This window comes from Serpula lacrymans (assembly GCF_000218685.1).
Source record: "Serpula lacrymans var. lacrymans S7.9 unplaced genomic scaffold SERLAscaffold_6, whole genome shotgun sequence".
NCBI classification, from domain to species: Eukaryota; Fungi; Basidiomycota; class Agaricomycetes; order Boletales; family Serpulaceae; genus Serpula; species Serpula lacrymans.
In genome coordinates, this window is record NW_006763295.1 from 2545504 (window position 1) to 2560140 (window position 14637).

Below are 14637 nucleotides of genomic sequence, written 5' to 3' on the forward strand. Positions count from 1 at the left end.
TCTGAATTTGACGATATTAATCTGATGTGACTTTACTGAATACAGTTAACATGTCAATTACAAAACGAGGAGAAGACTCTCCAAGCGCCGAACAGCAAGGATCCGAGGACTGGGGTGGCGAAGAAGACGAGCAATACGACGACGAGGAATTCGAAGGCGAAGAGGAAGAGGCTGAAGAGATTGCTCGCAGGTTGAGAGACCAGCTCTGGGCTGATATCAGCAAAGCTCAAGCAGATCGCGCCAATGCAACAGTTGTTACTTCAAGTCCCTCTGTTCCCGTGTCTCAAACACCTCCTACAACCTCTGTGGTCACTGCTGCTGCTGCTATCCCCGCACCCCCAACATCGAAAAAGGAAGAAGCTGCCATAGCTACGATGAAAAGCATACTTACCATTGCGGGGAAAGACTCTCTAGCTTGCTCTACCCTAGCTTCCACGGTAATACCTGGCTCGCACGACAGCGTTCTAGACGCCTTGAATAGTTCAGTTTCTACAGGAAGTATCCCAAAAGGTTTAGCAAAAGCTCTCAGCCATCTTCTGGTGTCATTAGCTCGATCTGATGCACTTTTCGGCACCCTTCGTCACTCCAATGCTCCAGCGATACAACTTGATAAAGGGAAGCGGAAACGCGACGAAGACGAAGAAGAACGGCGGCAGATCGAGGCTCGTGCCCTGAAGAGGCCTGCATTTGTTCACAACGATCTTCATGCCCAGATAGCAGAGGCAGTACGCCTTGTCACCCACGCGCTCACCTCACATACACCTTCAAACCGCCCTCTCGACGCGTCGTTAATCGGCTCAATTCAGCTTCAGTTGCATCAGGTCTTTCTATTTGCGGTAACGTCTTCTGCAGCTGGTGGTCCAGAGATGAACGCGTTACAGGAGATTAGCGGTTTAATCCAAGTGCTTGGCGTCCTCAGTGGGATACAGATTGGCCCCACTCTCGATGCGCGAGGGGTTGATATCGCCCACAACCCTCATTCCTCTAATGCAGCCATGTATACTTCTCGACCATGGCAACCACCAGGTGTACCTCTCGGTTCAAACGCCCCCTTTACGGACATTGGAACTGCCGTTTATCCATGTCTTGTACCTGGTTGCTGCAAACATTTTCGCGATTATATAGCCTTCGTGCACACCAGCGTGTACATGCCGTTCACCGTCCCTTTCGCTGCGCCGCGTGTCCTGCCTCTTTTGCTCGCAATCATGATCTCAAACGTCACGCTAAACTCCACGACAAAAAGGCGTGGCAATGTGCAGGCTGTGATAAGATGTTTTCGCGTCGCGACGCGATCAAGCGGCATAAGAATAATAGTCGCGCTCGTGGTGGGAAGGGCGAAGTTTGTGTGAGCGCGGCTATCAGGGAGGTTGAGCTGGACAAGGAAGCCGAAGATGAAATCGTGAGGGAGGGGAGGCGCGCGAAGATGTGGAGCGACATAGTCGGAAGTCAGATAGGAGGTGCGGTAGCGTACGGTACGTCTGTAGAGCACAGCGGCTTGGAAGAAGGAGAAATACGAAGGGAACTCGTCGGGCGGGTACGGTCAGCTGTGATGAGTTTGCATGGTGTTTTGCAGGCTCATGTGTCCAGTGCACTCGGAACACCTTCCGATCAAGCAGTGCCTCCACTACACCTTGATCCCACGGGAGGACAAGCAACACTGGCTAGCGTGATTGCTCGAGCACAGCTGCAAGCCTTACCCTCGCAAATGCAGCCGCCGCAGGGCCCGCCCATAGCGCAACATAGCCATGCTGAGTCTCCTGCTGCGTCGGCATCGCGTGATGGCCACGTTACTGGGTATGACGATATTCAAGCAGACTACGCCACTGCACAAGACGACTTGCAACCCCTGCCTAGTACATCACCTGGACCTGCATTATCTTTATACGGTTTATCTGAGGAGCAGACCAAGTTGTTGGAGCAAGCGATTGCTAACGCCGCATCGGCTGCTCAGGCTCAAGCTGAAGCTGAGGCGGCAATGGAAGAAGAAGAGGATGATTATGAGGAAGACGAGGAGGAGTACGAGGAGGAGAACCAAGCCATTTCAATCCCTGCATGAGTGTTGTTTGTAGTCATAATGTTATCTATTCTCATGTGTGTGAAGCGGCATATTAAATGATACTGTATTGCTATTGTCCTTCAATCATGTGTGTCGTGTCATCACCATCATAATCTCCCCAAATGCTGGAATTTTATCCATATCGTACACCAAGTGTCCCGTCTACAGCAGCGATCATGATCAAAATATTTACAAGAAGATCGAAAAGCCTAGAAAGTAGTTGAATCAGATAAGTGTTCCCAGTCAATAGAATTACATACCCTTCGTTATGCGTATCCTGCGCACACAACTTTACATCTTTCCATTTTGCCCCTTCCGTGGTACCTGTGGTCTCGGGGCTGAATAGAGTTCTCTAACCTTTGAGTCTGCTTGCCTCCATAGCTCTTGACTCTGCGACGACTCCCGCTGCCATGCCTCTGCTATGGCTTGTGCAGGTGAGAGACTAGGGGAGGGCTCGTGGAAACCCTGTTGTCGTTTTGGATCTTGCTTCGGGCGGGGAACATCGGACGTCATTTGGATACTAGAGTTCAGAGACATATGATTTAGAAAATCCGAGATACAGAAAACTGATGTAGCAAAATAGGCGTACGGCAGCTCAAAGTTCAAACAGTGAAACTCTGTACAGGTACCGGTGCTCGACCTTTTATACAAGGTTTTGAGCGGTAGGCCATGCTCAAATCTTATTTCGTCTAGAGCTGTTCGTAAAGGCACATATAAGATCAGATGCACCTCAGCATTGTCCTCTTATTTTAGAAGGTTGAAAGGCAGGGTATGGAACCCGGGTGGAATTTCTGCCTTCTGCACTGGAAAATCATGGACGGAAAAGCTTCGTGTACTTACAACGAACGTCCATAAAAGGCAATGCAACAAACGAATTGCCAGAAAAGGCAGTTTCAAGGACGGTCGACGCACGTAAACAGTCACCTCCGCGAGGTATGATCTAAGAGGGATGTCGGTCAAAAGAGACACTGGCGAGGCATATAGCAGAAACGTGCCCTCGGTAATGTCACTGTGTTTGATAGACAGCTCCGTTGGGGGGGGCCACATAGCATGCCTGTGCTACGAGGCGCACAATTGCGAGGGGGTCACAGGTACGTTCCACGGTTGTGGAAAATAACGACAGCCTAGATAATTCAAACGAATGAGGGGTATCTTGCATTCGGAGAAATCTGGCTGCCTGACGATAGCCTCGAGGCCGTCGTCAAAAAGCCGATCAGAGTCCAGTCAGCCCATTGTCTGACTGAAAAGGCGTTCTGTTTGCGCATACTTGCATTCGAATCATTGCGTAAAGCATCAAGTTAGACTCCATCCGCACTGATACGATGGGCTCCGAGGTCATATTGTCCATACGCCCCCGACTTTCCCGTATTGGTAGTCGAAAGCAAAGTTGACAAACATTGACATTTGGGGAGCCGCGAACAAGGAAACTTCAAGGAGAGTGTTAGTGTTCTTAAAAGCTTGTTCGTGCTTTGAAACCTTGTTTCTGACCTTTTGTTGAATAAAATGCATTCAAGCTAAAATGACAGATCCACGGTGAGTGAGCTGAGAGCTCACCGACATTACACCCGACAACAATGAGTCAATAATTGAGAACTTTTGACCGCCGGCCAATTAGTTCTTCTCAGGAGATTGCCTATACGAAGTCAAATGTTCCTTACAAGCATACCATTGTTCGACTCAGGAGTCATTATGCCATTGGGAAAGGTAACTACGAAGCCTGCACAATTTTTCCCAACGATAATTTGGGCCGGGTATGTCGGGACCACGGGCTCGTCCGGGCGGAGACCATCGCCCGATCCGTGTAAAGTATGAAAATAGTATGAATTCCCGGGATACAGTAATCGTGACTTCGGGCAAGACCAAGGATGACTGAGCAACCACACACAAAGCTGCACCCAACCCTTTCTTTATCCTATCCACCATAGTTCTCCAGGCAGTCCGCAGAATGTCCACCAAGATGGGTGAAAAGTAAGCCTTCATTTTTATTTAGATTCGTATCAGTGCTCACTACACACACGTGTATCGCTCAACTCGTTATCATGGCGTATCGACAGCTTTATCAATTTCATGGGTGGATCTCCCTTGAACCGCCTTTCATGGCTAAGGACGTCCCAGTCGTTCATGAATGCAGTTGTAGCATCGCCCGCAACTCGATGGCTTCTGTTCAATGGCGGGCAACCGCTCGTATCTTCCCATCCAGAGACCAACAAGCGTACTCTAGCACTCTTATCGACCAAGGATGTCAAGTCATTTCTTGGCCCAGAACCTTACTTTGGTCAAGCTCAACGTGAAGGAGAGCTATGCGCCCCGGATGTATCCGTCCTCGAAGCTGCGCGGATCCATGGCCCTCCCATAGTCTTCCTTGGCTTAAAAGAAACTGGGTCAGCCTCAGCGAGCGCACTTCCATCTTCGGATTTCAAGGATGCAGATACAGCTGTTGCCAATCTCGAAGGAACTCCCTATTTTTCTGTAGACGTGGCCGATTACGAGGAGGATAAGATCAACACCGTGCTACAGAGCATAGAACTCACAAAGAACGGAGAGAAGTTGGCGTTCATGGAACCAAGAGCTTCCATGACGCACCTCGATGCATTCTCAGCCGGTGTTTTCGCAGAAGCACGGAGTCTGGTAGATTGGAACCAACGGAACAAGGTTAGTCTGCTTCGCTTATCTTGCCAGATGACAAGAGATCAATATCTGGGTCGGTTGGTGACAGTTCTGCGCCGCATGTGGCTCGTCTGTATACTCCCTGTGGGCCGGATGGAAACTTTCATGCTCGTCGTTGCTTCCTTGGTCTGATAATACGGGTAAGAAGCCATGTCCCTCTGGGTTAGTCCGACTAGAGTTCTTCCACTTCCTTCGATATTGATTTCATCTGCCACAGCCGAGGTCTACACAATTTCACCCATCCAAGGACCGACCCCGTCGTGATCATGTGCGCCATCGACGAATCAGGAGATAAGGTTCTCCTTGGGAGGAATGTACGCTTATCGCTGCACTATCTATCCCATTATGTTTCCACTAACAATCCAATCATATCTGTAGAAAAAATTCCCAGGAAAGTTCTATTCTGCGCTTGCTGGCTTCGTCGAGCCAGGCGAGTCATTCGAAGACGCTGTCAAACGTGAGATGTGGGAAGAGGCGGGCGTCAAGGTGTGGAACATCAGATACCACTCCGGTCAACCTTGGGTCAGCTCCATTCCATCCCCCTTCTATCTCATCACCTAACCTAATCCTGATTTTTCTACGCCTTTATCTCAGCCATTCCCTGCCAATCTCATGGTCGGCTATTATGCCACTGCTGATTCGTCTGCACCTATCCGCACGGATCTGGACAATGAACTCGAAGGTAAGCCCATCGGGATCTATAGAATTTGCGGGGTTGGCGCTTCTTAATTCGCTCATCGGCCAACGACAGATGCTCGGTGGTATACCCGCGAAGAGGTTCTCGCGGTCCTTGCCCATCCAACAGGCACCAATTTCACTCGCCGTGACTATAAACAGATCGCGGAGATCCAAGAGGGATCGAACAATTCCAGCGATACCCAGCAGGGCGCAGCTGCACTCGCACACTCGGACCCCACCATCAAGGCGAAGGAGGAGGCGAGTGCGATGGCAAAGCAGCAAGGTGTCGCCGTTCACAAGGATGAGGAGCCCCCGTTCAGGATGCCGCCCATCACTGCCATTGCAGGTGTGCTTATCCGGCACTGGGCAGAGGGGAAGGCTGGGGGCAACGAGGGTTTGAAAGGCAATCTGTAATTGGGTATGTATAGATGGTGTTTAGATACAGGTTCTGTAAACTATGTACTCGACGGATGTCCCAAGGAATACAACAAGACTATCAACAGTTCGCTTCCACAGGTCCATACATAGTGTCATTCAGTCCGAGTCGTCGTCATTATTATCAGATACCGATGGTAGAACGAATAGAATCGAGAAGCATATCGTTGTAGTCACCGCCAGCTTCCCATATCGCAAATCCGCGCAAACCGGTTTCTTTGATGTAAGTGCCCTTTACCGCAAAAGACTGAACATTATCGTAGGAAACCATCACCTCTGACGTCTCGTTATACACATATGGCTATAAGGCATCCCCAGTCAGTGAAATTCATAATCACCAGAGCAAAGCTGAAGTTTACTCACAGTTTGGCTGCACTCGTCGTAACGGTAGTATATCCCCTCAGCAGGCTTTCCCTCCGTAGTAAGGAACCCGCCCCAAATCAATCCCCAAAAGTCCCAGTCGCCACCAGGCCCTTCATACACCCCACACGCATCCACGCTCCCCGTATCATCCCACGGATCTCCCAAAGGCTGGTTAGACGCATTAAACGCCGGGAACGCCACCAACTCTGTCTTGGACCCGTTCACAAACGCGTCTGTGGGGGGGACGCTGAACGAATGCCCGTACGACGCTACCCCGAGCACGATCTGGCTCTTCGGTATCCCAGCCGCCGTCCACGCCGCGACGGCAGACACGGCGGAGCCGACCCTGTCTGCGGCGGGCGCGCAGGTGTCGTTCAGTGGAGAGTTGGGCCCGACGGCGGTCGACCAGGGGCCCCAGATGTCGTAGTTCATGACCTGGATGTAGTCCAGTACGTCGGCGAACCCGGATACGTTCGTCGAAGGGCTGCCGTCTGGGCCTGCGAAGGGCGTGATGGCGGTTGCGGCAGAGAGGACGAGGTTGGCGCCAACTGGATCCTGGCGGAGTTCTTGGAGGAAGGAGAGGAAGTTGGCGGTGTCGTTCGGGCTGAGGGTGTTGCATCCGATGCCCTGGACGTTGGGGTATTCCCAGCTGGTGACATTGCGATCAGCTTAGCCGCACTTGTTGGAGAAGGAGGTGGACAGGGACCGACTTACTCGAAGTTGATGCCGTCGAGATGGTATTCCTCAGCAAAGTCCACGATAGTCTTTACGAATGTCGTGCGGTTCTCTGCGGATGCAACAGCCGTCGAGAAATACTGAGCACCTCCCCATCCACCGATTGCTGCAAATGCTTGGATGCCCTGCGGTGTAATTTGATTAGAAATTGAAGATAGGCGTCAAGAAGTAATAAGAGCTACTCCTCACATGTTCATGGGCCTCGGAAACGAATTGGGGAAGGAGTTCTCCGTCTGAGCCGTTTAGAGAAACCTTAGTAACGTCTGGAGTGGTTATCCTGGGTTGGAAAAGATAAAAAAAGCGGTTTATCACTGGGATCTATATCGTTTGCAAGAGAGGATATGTGCTCACGCGAAAGAGTATACCAGGTTGGTGTATTTATCCCAGCTGACGTTGGATAAGGGAAACCCTACCGTAGCATGCCATCCAGCATACCACGCACTCAAAACCAGGTCATCACCTCCACGTTTCGATGACGGGCCCGCATTCGCAAAGGGAAGGGCCAGAAGAAGAGGCAGCGCCGTATAGAGGATACTCAACATAGTAGCTGAAGAAGTCGAGGTCCACTCGAGAGCCTGGCACACGAGTTCTAGCGTATACTTATAGCCTGGGTATTCGACATGGGTGAGACAAAACCTCGATCTTCGCATCTTCTAATTATGCCATGCAGGCGAGGAGTCTGGTGGGGCATGCCGGCTCGAGACCGTGTGGGCATATGGAACCCGAGGTGTGCCATCGTGGAACACAAGTAAGTTTCTATTTACATTAAATGTTACGAGAGCATTGTATAGATGTCAACAGTCCTGGGGGTGTAATCTAGGGGTAAGGAGCGCAGCTGCAACCGTGTCGGTCATTCCAGGTCAATTAGGTATATCAAGTGTTTTCAAGTGTTTACTGCATGTCTCGCTTTGTGGATGTAATGTGAAGCTGCTAACGACATCAATGGCTTGCTTGTATCACTTTTGAAACAGACATACGCATGGTTCACGGTGTCGCAACAGCACGAGGATGAGTAAAACTTACGACACTTTCATTCAATAGCTTAAGAATAAAAACATCACCTGGCCATATCTTACAGCATACTCTGTACGATGCCATCCCCGTCTCTTAGTATGCACTCCCCTTGATATATGACACGATCTGACAGGTTCTCCTTGATGTACTTCACGCAAGTAACATCAGCGGCACCGGGTTGTATCCAAAGGGAGGGCACGGAGAGTTCCTTGGCTTGTTTGAGCAGCTCAATGGTGATCTGCAGAAGTACGATCAGGAACCCGTAGTCATAGCTGCGGGGAAAGAAGTGTACCTTGGCTGGTGTGATGATGCTGATTGAGGTCTCTGTTGGCGACGGAAGATCAGCAAGGGAGCGGATAGTCTTTATTCCCTCAAGTTCGTTGCTGGTCTGCATGACCCAGAATGAGCGCGTCGATCATGATGTGAGTTGTCAACGAGGATCCACACATACAGGGTGCACAGGTGTGACGTCGCGGTTACGTTGGATGTACCACTGCAAGACCTATTTGGGATGACGATCAGCTTTCAAATTTCAAAGGTTCTTCGGACGACACCAGCATGCTCAAACAGCCGTCAACGTACCTTTGTGCCAAACTTGCTCTGATCGGTCGATGCGCCTACAACAGCAAATTTTGGAGATGCAAGGAAGTGCTTTTGCTTGTCTATCGAGGAAGCCATGGTGCTGAATATGCGGATGAAGGGGAAGTGTAGAGAGCGTCTCATAGACACGATAGATAATCTGGTGACTGGTCACGCCTTTGAATCCGTTTTTAGACTTTGCGTTGGATGTCACATAATTTGTTGGGAACGGCTTATGTCCAGAAAAAAAGATGAAAACATGAAGTACTGATAACGAAATGAGTCCATCGTGCTCAGAAGTACCCAGACACCGCTACCAGTGAGCATATTCGCTGCTGCCGCTCGACTGCCGTACACCACTAGGCGAGGCACGTGACAGTATGCGCACGGACCAACCCAGAATGGTATATAAACTTCGCGCCCTACTTCGTTGATTCCTTAGAACATACTCAGCTAGGATCTATTTTATAGAAACTAACTCGAGTCTCGCATGTTTACACATGCCGCATCCTTCAAATCCAGTCGATGATACGAGCGCTCTCCCGTTCAACAGAGAACATGGCATTCTTTTTTAGAGTGCCTCGATGAAGTTTGGTTTTTCTTTGCTTGCAGCTGTTTCAGTTGCTCGCAAGTCGAGCCAGCGGGTCGAGCGTCTGTCTGATGGATCAATTATTCCTTGGAATTCTTGGATGTTGGTTTTGGCTGTGGTGTAGTTTTGTTGTTGTAGTTTGTGGGTAGTAGAATAATATAAAGTTAGTTGCTTTTGAATTTGGATTGCCAAGTCAGATGAATTGTTCATGGTCAAGTTGGTCTTTGATTGGTTGATGTAAAGTGTCCAACAAATGGTAATGACTGCAATGCATTTACTGCCAGTGATGTATGTGTGTGTAGTTCATTTCGTCGACTGTCCATGCGAATGTCGTCATGTTCGTAGTATCGTATTGGCAAAGTGACTGGCAGGTGTTGTTCCACCCTTGGTCCTAGCCATCATGTACTCACACCTCGTACCCAATGTTCACGTACCTCCTTGGCTAAGACTTTCTAAGAGCGTAGTCCGACACTTTGTATTTGGCTTATTCATAGGGGTCTCTCTGTCCGTCACCACTTCCTCATTAAACCTTTATTATCAATACCGAAAGCGACAACGTTTCGAGCACGAGTACCATGCTGAACCTCGGCCAATTGAGCTTAGAAGAGACGAAATACTTGACGGTGTCACTGGCTTGATAGGCGCGTCAGTTTGCTTATGACCATGATGTTTTGTCGTTGAAAGTCAAAGCATGCATATAGGAAATACGCCCCTAGTAAGAATCAATTCATTGAGTGACGCCTTGGGCGTTGAGATTCTCGGGAAAGCAGAGGTTAGTCGTGATAACTTCACGAGTATCAAATGAGCGCGCACGACCTACATTCCTTTCGTGATTCTGGATTTTTAGTTCTTGAACCCTGGTGGAAGCGTGAAAGATCGCGTTGCATTGCGAAGTGCGAGTCCCGTCCAACTGTTTTTGCCTTTATGCCTCTGATATTCCCTTCTATATATGCTCAGTGATCGAAGATGCTGAAAACCAAGGTCTACTCTATCCAAACACTGGTTCGCGAATATTCGAGGGTACCGTAGGTTCAACGGGTATTTCAATAGCAACCATAGCAAAGGCAAGGTGGGTGTTTCACCGACAAGCTCGTGAATGGGTTCAGACTTTGCTCAAAAACGGTATATGTACTTCCAGAGGTTACGACACAAGTACGCCGTTTCCTTGTCTCAAACAGGAGCTCCTAGCTCATTTGTGCACTTGGATTCATTAGCCATTATCATGCCCGATGATGTTGCAGAAGAAAAGGTGAAAGCGCTTCAAGCTCTCGGTGCAGACGTGCAGCGCGTCCGTCCAGCAAGCATCGTTGACAAAAAACAGGTTCGTATTCTCACGTCTGGCCTTTCTACCTTCACTTCACTTGCTGATCTTGCCACTTTTTTGGGGGGGCAAAATGCTAGTTTGTGGTGCGTGTGTCTCAGCGGAACTTTTGGTAGGAGCGTTGAACGAGACAGTGTTCTTTGAGCATAGAACATGGCCCGTCAAGCAGCTGTCAATTTCGGTCGTACCGATCTCGTCGAGAGCATCGACGAAGCACATAGCACCCACTTACTCGCGACGTCCTCTCCATCCGTAGTCGTCACAACCACCTCAAAGCACGTACAAGTGGTAGATGGTGCCACTCAGGCCGACGACCTGCGGGACGAAGACCTGGTGACGAAACCTAGAGGCTTTTTTGCAGACCAGTTCGAGGTCAGTTGTAGCACAAAAGGGTCGTTCTCGTGGCGGCTCTTTCACGGATGCTGGGGGTGTTTATCTCATATTCTTGCAGAACAGAAGCAACTATGATGCACACCACGATGGTACAGGCCCTGAAATATGGCGTCAAATTAACGGTCGCATCGACGCGTTTGTTTCAGGTGCAGGTCAGTGTCGGATCATGTGAATTGTAGCTTTTGGGTGAAACCAGTATTCCGATTGCTCATCGCGTTGGCGTTTGATTTTAGGCACTGGGGGAACTATCGCAGGCATTGGATGCTTTCTTAAATCGAAGAAGGAGGACATCAAGGTAGTGTTGGCTGATCCTGAGGGCAGTGGTGTATATAACAAGGTACTAAGTCGTGTCTAAAGACCTCTTACTCATTCACACTCCATGGCGTCACCCTTCCGAGTAGACAGACTGCTGACTACTTTTCTGTAGGTCAAGTTTGGGGTGATGTACGATCGCAAAGAAGCGGAAGGAACGAAGAGGCGACATCAGGTCGATACAGTAGTCGAGGGAATGTACGTTCATCGCGTTCATTTAGAGGGCACAAGGCTCACCGAGGTGGTTATAGTGGTATCAACAGGCTGACGCAAAACCTCGAGCTTGGGCTGCCTATCATAGATGATGCATTTCGGTATGTGATGGTTGGCTCTTGTCTGACGATAGACCGTCTCTGACCCCGTTGCGTCTCTCTGTTGCGTTAACGCATCGACAGTATTACTGACGCAGAAGCAGTAGCCATGTCTCGCTATCTCGTGCATCATGACGGCCTGTTCCTTGGATCAAGCAGCGCTTGCAATCTGGTAGCGTGTGTAAAGCTGGTTCGCGAATTGGGCTGGAAGGATAAGCAGACTGTTGTCACCATCCTGTGAGTTGATTGCCCCTACAATTGACATCATGCATCGCAAGCTGATAGGGTTTGTTATAAGATGTGATTCTGGAAGCAGGCATTATTCCAAGGTGAGTAGGGTATTGATGCCTTTTGAATGGCTGGCCTTGACTGTTTCGAATGTACTTGCGAACGTGTTTAGTTTTGGTAAGTACCACTATTGTATTTCAAGTCCATGTCTAATAATTGTCCTTCAATCATAGGAACGACGACTATTTGCACCGCGCAAACATCCCCATTGATGTGAACATCATCGAAAACCTTCTGACAGAATCAGTCTAATACCTCAAACATGACACATAAAAAAAGTATGCAATTATTTAACGAGTAAATAAACATATAAAAAGCGATGTGTGGGTGGTAAAATTACAAATGCAGTAATAGTAGGAGTCGTCGAGCGATGGATAGATGTAGCAGAGGGAGACATTTTGGTCTGGTGTCGACTTGGAGGCCAGGGCGAAGGATGATGGTATAGACTTTGGCATGAAACCGTTTTGTTTGGGTGGCGCAGACCTAGTAGTCTAGCCGTAATTTGAGGCGGGTAGTCAAAAAATTCTTGGAAGATTACGAAAAAGGGGAGGGGAAAAGGGGAAGAAAGCCGAAGAGATAAGATATCTATTCGCTTTCTATATCGAGGACGTACTTCTCTGCGAAGCTAGGGCAGCTCCGCCATACTTAGCAAGGAACATGACCGAATCGGTCACGAACGGTCACCGGTCACTAATTGACCGATCACTAAAATGTTCCTGTCTGGAGAGGAAGATGTAATGTTTCTTTCCATCGCTGTGTGGTGGGGGGATCAAAGTATTGATCGAGAAAGTCAGAATATCTGCCCCAAGCTTCATGCCAATCAATGGGATCCATGTTGTGTTTGTTTGGATACTGAGTGTAAAGTTTGGTGGTAGAGGCCACTGTAAATAAAGTGAGAGGAATATAAATATTGGCTCAGGCCAATTGCGGGATAAATGGATGAACACTATGAGTAAAGTCTGATGATTGAGGAGCTGGTAAATTGTTTGCTACAGAAAAAAGAATTCTCAAGGAAGTATTGATTGAAGAGGATGATGTAGGTGCTGTATTAGTAAGAATGTCCCGAGTTCTGCTTTGAGAGGCAGGAGAGAATTGTGAAAAAGCGGCTAGTAAGTTTGTAATATTGTTAGTGGGAGGAGTAAGGGGACATGATGGGGTGGTGACTGAAGTACATGTGCTTGTATCATTGTTGGAGTTGGAATTGGTAGCCGGTGTTGTTGTATTAGGAAGAACTGAACCACCAGGAAGATTTGGAGCTGGGTTATTGCCATTGCTGTAAGGACCATTTACATTTTCTTATCTTTTCATTCCATGTCTTGGTTCTCAGACATTCTCCCCATTACACCTCTGGCTCTAGGGCTAGAAGTATCCTTTGCCATCCCGCTTCTCATAGCCCTAACAGGCTTTCTTAACCATTGTTACCACTTCATATCGTAGATCAGAGACTGGGTAGTACTCCCAGCCAGCCAGCACAATGGGTAAGGACTAGTAGCTGAGATCTTGCCAACGAGCTCCAAGTCCCCTCAGTGCCTGGATATATTAATAGATGCTTTAGTCAGGATCGTACCTCATCATGAGGATACAATTTCCTGAACATGCGTGACACTACCTATTATTAGTACATTTTCTCACCTGCTGATTAAATCCCTGAAGTCGTGCAATAGTTGTTATTTTTCTTATTGGATAGTTTCATCCTCAGACCACTTTTCTTTTATTCTATTTCCGGTCTGAGAGATAGACAATTAGCTATAAAAGCCCTACATACCCATGTAGTGTTCTTTAGCTTTTTATTACTTGAATAACCCGCTTTACTCCTCATCAGAAACCCTTGAGTTCATCCTCAGTCCTCCACTTGCTATAATCTCTAGCATCTGTTGACCTCAAACTCCCTGTACCTCCTGCAAGTGCAGCCAGAGACAGGTGTTGTTTTTGTTCTAGTTTAACATTGCCTCACAATTGCTGGCAGGTGGTGTAAGATGCTAAAGGCATCTGGGAGAGAACTGAGTATAGTCCTTATGTCCAAACACCTATGCATTGTTCAACCCACAGGGATCAACAAAGGGATTCAGAAGAAAGTGCTGAAGACTACAATGGAGTGGGTCCACAGGTGAGTCCGCAGGTCCGCAGGTCAGTTTGCAGAGTCCGCACTTTTGAGTCTAAACGGAGCGGATACGTCACAGCAAGTTGTGATCTTGCTGGAAAGGCGATAATACAAGTGTGGGAGTGATAATATGAGCTGAGGATGAATATAGAGTGGAGAATACAACACTGGAATGACTCCTGAGAGTCCGTGTTTTGGGTCTATACGAGCAGAACGTCACAACAAGCGTGGCGCTTTGCTGGAAATTTTGGTTATATGGCTGTGGGATGTCTACAACGATTCTGAAGCAACTATGGCGACTTATTCAGACAAATTCTGAGTATATGGGGGATTAAAAGATAGATTTCCTTCCTTTTGGAAGTACATATGAAAATGTAAGAACAAGTGAGTCATATCCTGCTAGTCCAACATCCAGACAGTTCCATACCATGAGGGACAACTCCTATATTCCATAAAAGGAAAGGAGTAGTTGATCTGTGGACAGTTGTAATGCTCTGGAGTCCATGTGGAGTCTTGCATGTGCACAGAGTGTAACAACCAAGAGTTAGTTACTCTGGCGCACACAAGAACACACTATAAGGATAGTGAATGGGGAGTGGTTACCCTTTAGGCTGCAGAGAGTTTGTTGGTTAACAATAGGAGGACTCGCTGAGGAGTCTCCTTGATTTATTGGGGTATTTATGCTAATACAGAGTGTTTGTACCTATGTACTATACAGTTGATAAAGGCAGTGGCTGATGATGTCAGAGGGCGCAGCCCGTGTGACCAGCTCCACTGCGTGAGAGAGTTTGAGTC

The 14637-nt window shown here is 48.4% G+C and overlaps 7 protein-coding genes across 7 annotated transcripts; 4 read left to right on the forward strand and 3 right to left on the reverse strand.

Moving 5' to 3' along the window:
• Positions 1–161: 161 nt before the first annotated feature.
• On the forward strand, positions 162–639 carry SERLADRAFT_388673 (uncharacterized protein; the record flags this gene model as incomplete). The annotated part of the gene is made up of 1 exon (XM_007318006.1): positions 162–639. A coding segment is annotated over one exon (236 nt), but the record flags the coding sequence as incomplete, so codon positions are not given.
• Positions 640–876: 237 nt separating this feature from the next.
• SERLADRAFT_466805 (uncharacterized protein) lies at positions 877–2238 on the forward strand (the record flags this gene model as incomplete). Its single annotated transcript, XM_007318007.1, has 2 exons — positions 877–1088; positions 1142–2238. 2 exons carry the CDS (start codon positions 996–998, stop codon positions 2054–2056), a joined length of 1008 nt encoding a protein of 335 aa, XP_007318069.1.
• A 109-nt stretch (positions 2239–2347) lies between these two features.
• SERLADRAFT_388677 (uncharacterized protein) lies at positions 2348–2569 on the reverse strand (the record flags this gene model as incomplete). Its single annotated transcript, XM_007318008.1, has 1 exon — positions 2348–2569. The coding sequence occupies one exon, from the start codon at positions 2567–2569 to the stop codon at positions 2348–2350; it is 222 nt and encodes a 73-aa protein (XP_007318070.1).
• A 1401-nt stretch (positions 2570–3970) lies between these two features.
• SERLADRAFT_466808 (uncharacterized protein) lies at positions 3971–5920 on the forward strand (the record flags this gene model as incomplete). Its single annotated transcript, XM_007318009.1, has 7 exons — positions 3971–4024; positions 4111–4708; positions 4773–4885; positions 4941–5037; positions 5102–5245; positions 5318–5405; positions 5475–5920. 7 exons carry the CDS (start codon positions 4002–4004, stop codon positions 5813–5815), a joined length of 1404 nt encoding a protein of 467 aa, XP_007318071.1.
• Positions 5921–5960: 40 nt separating this feature from the next.
• On the reverse strand, positions 5961–7476 carry SERLADRAFT_348580 (glycoside hydrolase family 18 protein; the record flags this gene model as incomplete). Its single annotated transcript, XM_007318010.1, has 5 exons — positions 5961–6137; positions 6200–6848; positions 6914–7059; positions 7124–7211; positions 7286–7476. The coding sequence occupies 5 exons, from the start codon at positions 7474–7476 to the stop codon at positions 5961–5963; spliced, it is 1251 nt and encodes a 416-aa protein (XP_007318072.1).
• Positions 7477–7939: 463 nt separating this feature from the next.
• On the reverse strand, positions 7940–8650 carry SERLADRAFT_388681 (uncharacterized protein; the record flags this gene model as incomplete). Its single annotated transcript, XM_007318011.1, has 4 exons — positions 7940–8186; positions 8241–8336; positions 8400–8450; positions 8531–8650. The coding sequence occupies 4 exons, from the start codon at positions 8624–8626 to the stop codon at positions 8007–8009; spliced, it is 423 nt and encodes a 140-aa protein (XP_007318073.1).
• Positions 8651–9516: 866 nt separating this feature from the next.
• SERLADRAFT_408144 (uncharacterized protein) lies at positions 9517–11993 on the forward strand (the record flags this gene model as incomplete). Its single annotated transcript, XM_007318012.1, has 15 exons — positions 9517–9761; positions 9801–9888; positions 9964–10009; positions 10074–10185; positions 10255–10268; positions 10331–10437; positions 10588–10809; positions 10889–10982; positions 11064–11167; positions 11258–11340; positions 11364–11456; positions 11538–11690; positions 11752–11782; positions 11854–11858; positions 11915–11993. 15 exons carry the CDS (start codon positions 9517–9519, stop codon positions 11991–11993), a joined length of 1476 nt encoding a protein of 491 aa, XP_007318074.1.
• Positions 11994–14637: the final 2644 nt, after the last annotated feature.